We start from the raw sequence: 7,497 nt of genomic DNA on the forward strand, positions 1-7,497 counted from the left end.
AGGCTGTGCCCTGAACCATGGGGTCATGCTCTGAGCATCAGGAGAGTGAGGCTGGGCTTTGTGTTCGTCTCAGCAGTGTCCCTGACGTCCTACCCAGGGAAGAGAGTGACCCCCTCAATTACCATTAACACATAATATTCCGGCCAGTTGTGGTGGCTCTTGCCTGTCATCCCAGCACTTTGGGAGGCCGAGGTGGGCGGATCACCTGAAGTCAGGAGTTTGAGACCAGCCTGGCCAACATGGTAAAATCCTGTCTCTACTACAAATACAAAATAATGAGCCAGGCATGGTGGCAGGCACCTGTAATCCCAGCTACTTGGGAGGTTGAGGCGGGGGAATCACTTGAACCCAGGGGCAGAGGTTGCAGTGAGCCGAGATTGTGCCGCTGCACTCTGGCCCATGTGACAGAGCGAGACTCTGTCTCAAAAAAAGAATGGCTGGGCACGGTGGCTCACTCCTGCAATCTCAGCACTTTGGGAGGCTGAGGTGGGTGGATCTCGAGGTCAGGAGTTCGAGACCAGCCTGGGCTGAGCAGCATGGTGAAACCCCGTCTACTAAAAATGCAAAAATTAGCTGGGCGTGGTGGCTCACGCCTGTCATCCCAGCACTTTGGGAAGCCGAGGCGGGTGGATCACGAGGTCAAGAGATCGAGACCATCCTGGTCAACATGGTGAAACCCCGTCTCTACTAAAAATACAAAAAATTAGCTGGGCATGGTGGCGCGTGCCTGTAATCCCAGCGACTCAGGAGGCTGAGGCAGGAGAATTGCCTGAACCCAGGAGGCGGAGGTTGCGGTGAGCCAAGATTGCGCCATTGCACTCCAGCCTGGGTAACAAGAGCGAAACTCCGTCTCAAAAAAAAAAAAAATACAAAAATTAGCCAGGAATGGTGGTGTGCACCTGTAATCCCAGCGACTCAGGAGGCTGAGGCAGGAGAATTGCCTGAACCCAGGAGGCGGAGGTTGCGGTGAGCCAAGATTGCGCCATTGCACTCCAGCCTGGGTAACAAGAGCGAAACTCCGTCTCAAAAAAAAAAAAAATACAAAAATTAGCCAGGAATGGTGGTGTGCACCTGTAATCCCAGCTGCCTGGGAGGCTGAGGCAGGAGAGTCACTTGAACCCGGTTGGCAGAGGTTGCGGTGAGCCGAGAATGCGCCATTGCCCTCCAGCCTGGACGACAGAGTGAGACTCCGTCTCAAAATAAATAAAATAAAAATAATAAAATAATGCTGGCAAGAATAATGATAAATTGCCACTGTCCTCTTCCTCCAAGCAGAATTGGTCCTTTCGTTTTTTTTTTTAAAGACGAGGTTTCACCACGTTGGTCAGGCTGGTCTTGAACTCCCGACCTCAGGTGATCCGCCCGCCTTGGCCTCCAAAGTGCCTGGATTACAGGCGTGAGCCACCATGCCTGGCCGGTCCTTTAGTTTTTGATGGTGGAGATGACCTCCCGATTGGGACAAAGACCCCAGTTTCTGTGGCCTCTCCAAGCAGAAGTGCAGAGACAGGAGGGCACCAACTTATCATCCTTTATCTGACGTCTTTGGGAGACTGAGGCACAGCCAGCAGTGGGCAGCGAGGGAGACGGTGCTTGAGCCCAGGTCAGGCTTGAGTCCTGCTGGAGCCTCCCGGGGCCCTACGGGGGCTGTGTGACCTCAGCCTGGTCTCTGCGGACCCGGCTCCAGACTCACCCACTGCTCCTTCCTTCTCTGCCCGGGAGAAGCGCTGTCACCTGGATCTTCTGCCGTCCACGCCAGGGTTGAGTGCAGGTGGATGGGGGTGAAGAACGGAGACTCAGACACTGAGTAGCTGCCCGTGATGCCTGGGTGGGGAGCAGGGAGGGCAGAACATGAGAAGGTTTGTCAGACCTCAGCTCGGGAGACGGGGCCTCTAACCAACAGCCTAGCGCAGTTAGGGAGACAGCTGTGTGGACAGAGCAGACAGACCAAAGTCGCCGGTCAGGAGAACCCGCGTGGACGGATGGGCACACGTGCAAGGTGGAGAACATTAAAAGCGACACAAGAAATTTTTTTTTTTTTTTTTTTTTTTTTTTTTAAGATGGGGTTTCACCATGTTGATCAGGCTGGTCTTGAACCCCCGACCTCAGGTGATCCGCCCGCCCTGGCCTCCAAAGTGCTTGGATTACAGGCGTGAGCCACCACGCCTGGCCGAAATATTTCATATTGACAAAAAAGTGCAATCATCCAAGTGGATGAACATACACCAACAGGCCGGGCGCGGTGGCTCACGCCTGTAATCCCAGCACTTTGGGAGGCCGAGGCAGGTGGATCGCTTGAGGTCAGAAATTTGAGACCATCCTGGTCAACATGGTGAAACCCTGTCTCTACTAAAAATACAAAAATTAGCCGGGCGTGGTGGCGGGTGCCTGTAATCCCAGCTACTTGGGAGGCTGAGGCAGGAGAATCGCTTGAACCCCGGAGGCGGAGGTTGCAGGGAGCCGAGGTGGCACCATTGCGCTCCAGCCGGGGCGACAGAGCCAGACTCTGTCTCAAAAAAAAAAAATTATGCGCCTAACAACAAGACATCCAAATCCATAAAGCAAAAGCCCTAAAGCACAGTTGTCACTTCTGACCAAAATCTGCATTTTTCGTAGACAGGCAGACAAACCAGCAGACTGAGGGGGAGGAACACAGTCAGGAGGCGATGTCTCCCCAACCCCACCCCTTCCCGACACCCTCAACCTCCACCTCCCCGCCCTCCCCTGCTCCAGCCTCTGAGACCCTGCGCCAAGCAGCCACTCCCTGGAGCCCCTTCTCACCGGACGCCTGGGAGGAGCTCCTGGAACCCTCATCGCAGCTGTCATCTGGCGTTGGGGAGAAGACCTCTGGGAAGAGGGCATTCCTCCGCTCCTCTGCCACCTCTCGCTCCCGGCGAAGGACGCTCTCCACCTCCCTCTCCAGCAGATCGGACGACTGGGACCTCTGAAGCCTCAGCGCCGGGGCCCCGGCCACCTCCCAGCCCCAGACGGCGGGGACTTGGGCCTGCTGGGGCACGTCTGGGGCCCTGAACCGCAGAGGACGCAGACGGAAGTACTCCCACCGCACGACACCCCCGTCTGCTCGCAGGGGTCCCCCAGGGGACTTCAAGTGCTCTTGCTTTGTGCTCAGGGGTCTTCCAGAGGATTCTGAGAGATGCCTCGGGGACATCGTGGCCTTTGGTGTCGTGGAAGCCTTGGCCTCAATGGTGGAGAGACTGCCGGGCTTGCCGGATGCGCCAGAGGCTGAGAATTCTAACTGGGGGGTCCCGGGGCTCAGGTACGGCTGGTAGGCATCAGGCGGGATGCGGTTCACCTTCCTCACTTCTGGAGCTGGGTCAGCCGCGCGGGCGTCTGGGGCCGGGCTGAGGATGGAGTCCGAGCTGAGAGCTCTCCGGAGGCCAGGCTGGGCATCCTCGGGGTCCCAGTCGGGTGTGGACGCCCGGCCCAGCTGCAGGCCCTCCCGCCGGTGGTCTTCCTGGCGCTGCGTCTCCTGTACCATGTCCCGCTGCACGTACAGGGACGGGTGCCCTCTATCCCGCCTTGGGGCTGTGGTCAGGCTCGCCTTGGTCAGCAGCGGCCGGGTGGGGATTTCCACCATCTCCTGGTGGTCGGCCGCCCGCTGAAGCCCCCTCTGCTTTCGCAGGTCCGCCTCACGCTCCTGAGCCAGTCGGATCTCCCGCTCGATGGGGGTCTCCCTGGGGGTCTCCGGGGACTCCACTGGCGCCAGGGAGCCAGGGACATTCACAGCGTGGGCAGTGGCCCAGGTGGGCACACCTTGCACCCTTTTCTCTTCCCTGACCACCCCCTTCACCTGGGGCTTGATGGCGACTACGTGCCCGTTGGCCAGGTGGGGCTTGTGGAGGGTCTTGGGGGCCTGGCTGATCCCTGGGGCTGTCCCTGCAGGGTCCCCCCTGGCTGGGGAGCTATGGGGAACCTCCTTGTTCACCTGCTCCAGACTTAGGAACTGCTGCCTCGCTGCCAGGAAGTCAATCTGCTCCGTGTCAACCATGTTGTCCTCCAGGGGCGTGGACCGAGGTGGGCCGGGGATCCTGGGCTCTCCGTGGTCAGGGGTGGCCTGGAGCGTGGCCACGGTGCCGCTTTTCCTGATAGCCTGGCCCTGGATGACGGCCCAGCGCTCCCGCTCCAGGTCCCACGGCCTCCTGGGGCTGGCCTCCCTGGCGCCCAGGTGGAAAGCCTTCATCTCCTCATCCTCCCCGTTCTCCAGGTGGCGGGCCCGGGCTGGGCGTCCCTGCTGGGCCTCCCTGGCGCCCAGGCGGTAAACCTGCGAATCCTTGTCCTCCCCGTTCTCCAGGTGGGGCCCCCGTGGGGACGGCCAGCCAGGGCGGGCGTGCGTGCTGTAGAGCACCTGCCTGGCCACGCCCGGCTGGGCCTTGTGGTCGGCGGGCCAGGCCTGAGGCTCGTCCTGGCCCCAGCCGCTGGCCTCGGGGCCGGAGCACACCAGGTGGTACGTGTGGCTGGTGTCTCCCTCCAGCGCCAGGCCGGTGGCGCGGTGTGCCTGCGGGATGCCCAGGATGGGGTATCTGGTCACACGGTCCATCTCCTCCGGGGTCTTGGCCTTGACCTTCCTCGTATGTGCTGGAGACCTCCGGGCTCACTGAGGGAGGAGAAGGAAATGATGGCCGTCACATCAGAGCACCTAGGGGGAGGAGCAGCTTCCGGTGCCAGCGATTCTCCTGCCTCGGCCTCCTGAGTAGCTGGGACTACAGGCGTGTGCCCCATGCCCAGGTAATTTTTGTATTTTTAGTAGAGACGGGATTTCACCATGTTGACCGGGCTGGTCTAGAACTCCTGATATCAGGTGATCCTCCCACCGCGGCCTCCCTAAGTGCTGGGATTACAGACGTGAGCCACCGTGCCCAGCCTCAGCCTTGGTCTTTGAAGCCTCCCTGGGCCCCCTGTGTCTCCTGGGCACAGACCCTTTCAACCCTGAACCCACCCTGAGACTCCTGGTGAGGGACTTTTTCATCTGACAATTACAGATGGCCCCTTCCTGAGGGATGTCAAATGGAGACACTGAGGCCCAGAGAGGTGAGGGAGTGACAGCAACTCCGGTTTCCCGGCTCCCGCATCCTGGTTCTCCACCCTGCCCTGCCCAGCTGGACACCTTGTCCCATCTAAGACAACACCCTGGCCCGGGCCTTGTCGCCATAAAGTGAGGATGGGCAAAGGAATGCCTTGGACCTTGTCCCGCTGGGCCACGTGGTGTGGGTGACGCCCCCATGGGCACCGAGGAAGGAGAACCGTCCAGACCCCGGGCACAGTAGTGCCTGAGGAGTATCTTAGTTTATGGTGTTAGTGCTCAGCTGTTTCCTTTATAGAATCTTTATACATAATCACGTATTAGTTTACAGAATCAGGGCCTGAAGTATAACTTACTGCTTACATAGATCTACCTTATACAATCATACTTACTACTTATACCTAGTTCTATATAATCTTCCTTTTTTTTTTTTTTTTGAGACGGAGTTTCGCTCTTGTTACCCAGGCTGGAGTGCAATGGCGCGATCTCGGCTCACCGCAACCTCCGCCTCCTGGGTTCAGGCAATTCTCCTGCCTCAGCCTCCCGAGTAGCTGGGATTACAGGTGCGTGCCACCATGCCCAGCTGAATTTTTGTATTTTTGGTAGAGACGGGGTTTCACCGTGTTGACCAGGATGGTCTCGATCTCTTGACCTCGTGATCCACCCGCCTCGGCCTCCCACAGTGCTGGGATGACAGGCGTGAGCCACTGCGCCCGGCCTCTGTATAATCTTTCTATATAATCACATAGGTATTGTAGTCGGAGCTGTACCGACACATTCAGTGCTGATTTATAGAATCCTTCCATAGAACCACATAGTAGTCTGTAGTAGGAGGAATGCCCAGAGCAGTCACAGAACAGAAGCAGCACATGGAAAACAGCCAGACCAGGACGAGAACCAGAGACCCCGGCGGTGGCGTCCCTGCCTGAAAGGGCAAACGCCGTAGGGCAGGCCTGGAGCAGGAGCCTCTCCTCCTGATAAAGGAGTTGTAGCACCTCGCATCCAGCTCCTGTGGAAAGTCGGCCTCAGGCCTGAGACCCTGGAAGTAACCTCGGGAGAAGAACCCTCTGGTGTGACCAGTCACGGTGGCTGTGCACCCTGTCAGTCTTTTCTCGCTTCTGTGCTGGCTCAAATCATCCTCCCATAAATATCTTTATATATATATTATATATAATATATATAAAAATGATTTATATATATAAAAATGATTTGTATACATACATATATATATATATATATATAAGACGGGGTTTCACCACGTTGGTCAGGCTGGTCTTGAACTCCCGACCTCAGGTGATCCGCCCGCCTTGACCTCCAAGGTGCTTGGATTACGGGTGTGAGCCGCCACGCCCGGCCCCCATAAACATCTTAGAGAAGAGCACACGTCTGTCAGCTCCCACTGCACTGGCTTACAGTCTCAGCCCCCAGGTAAGAAGTGTTGCACACGACACCTGCTGCACACAGCCCACCTCTGCCTCGGTGACCTAATGGGGGTGGACCCCTTTTCTGTACACGACCCTCTACCACTGCGCACGGCACGGCCCCCTACTGCGCGCTGCCCACCTCTCTGCCCAGGAGACATAATGGGGTGGCCCCCTCGCCGTGACTCACGTGGTTACGTATGCCCTATCACTAAGCCTCACTCACGACCCTGCCCCCTGCTTGTACCTAATAAATACAGAGGCTCCTGGGCATTTGGGGTACCCCCCACTGATCTCTGCTCACAGTGGCCTGGCCCCCCGAGTCCGGCTGCTTTCCTCTGGTTCTTCAGTGTCCGGCCTCTTTACTTCTCAGACCCTGCACCTCAGCACAGCATAAGGGACACCCCACGACCCTGTGGGGCCCTCCAGCCCTGCAGGGTGGGGCCGTGGGGCCTGCGGGTGACACCCTGACCCAGTGCCCCAGGTTCTTCGCCCTCTCTCAAGGGTCCAGGTTGCTGTTGAGTCAGCTCCAGGAGCGTTTCCAAAGGTCGCACACACCTGCTCACACGCGTCTGTGGCTCCCGGCATCTCCAGGGCACAGTTCTTACGCCCTGCTCCTTGGCTCAAGGGCAGCATCCGGGTTTAGCACAAAACCCAAAATCCTGTGGGCATCTCCACCCCGATCCAGACCCTCTTCCTGCACCCCAAACCTCACCCTCCTCCACCTGCAACTCTCTTTGCCTCCAGGCCTCCTGTTTCTGCTTCTCCACAGCTTCCTCTGCTGAAGCCCACAGGACACCTCCTCCAGGAAGCAACCCAGATTGCCCCTTCCCCAGAACCCATCATCTGAGTGTCTCCTTTGAGACGGAGTCTCACCGTGATGCCCAGGCTGGGTGCAATGGCACAATTTTGGCTCACTGCAACCTCCATCTTTACGGGTTTGAGTGATTCTCCTGCCTCAGCCTCCCGAGTAACTGGGACTACAGACGCGTGCCCCCATGCCCAGCTAATTTTTGTATTTCTTTTTTTTTTTTTGAG

The 7,497-nt window shown here is 57.9% G+C and overlaps 1 protein-coding gene across 5 annotated transcripts in view; it reads right to left on the reverse strand.

Moving 5' to 3' along the window:
- Nucleotides 1-1,619: 1,619 nt before the first annotated feature.
- Nucleotides 1,620-7,497, reverse strand: part of LOC108297497 (mitotic spindle positioning) — a 12,422-nt gene continuing 6,544 nt past the window's right edge. For 4 of the 5 annotated variants that reach the window (XM_017520146.2, XM_017520143.2, XM_017520144.2 and 1 more), the window contains 2 exons: nt 2,779-4,612; nt 1,620-1,821 (listed from right to left, as the gene is read on the reverse strand). In XM_017520146.2, coding sequence (XP_017375635.1) covers nt 1,655-1,821; nt 2,779-4,555 — 1,944 coding nt within the window. In that variant the 5' untranslated portion in view covers nt 4,556-4,612 and the 3' untranslated portion in view covers nt 1,620-1,654. Of the gene's footprint in view, nt 1,822-2,778; nt 4,655-7,497 lie in introns of all 5 variants that reach the window. The other variant, XM_037735432.1, reaches the window with a different exon arrangement.

The sequence above is a fragment of the Cebus imitator genome, unplaced genomic scaffold, assembly GCF_001604975.1.
Source record: "Cebus imitator isolate Cc_AM_T3 unplaced genomic scaffold, Cebus_imitator-1.0 Scaffold805, whole genome shotgun sequence".
In the NCBI taxonomy this organism is placed as follows: domain Eukaryota; kingdom Metazoa; phylum Chordata; class Mammalia; order Primates; family Cebidae; genus Cebus; species Cebus imitator.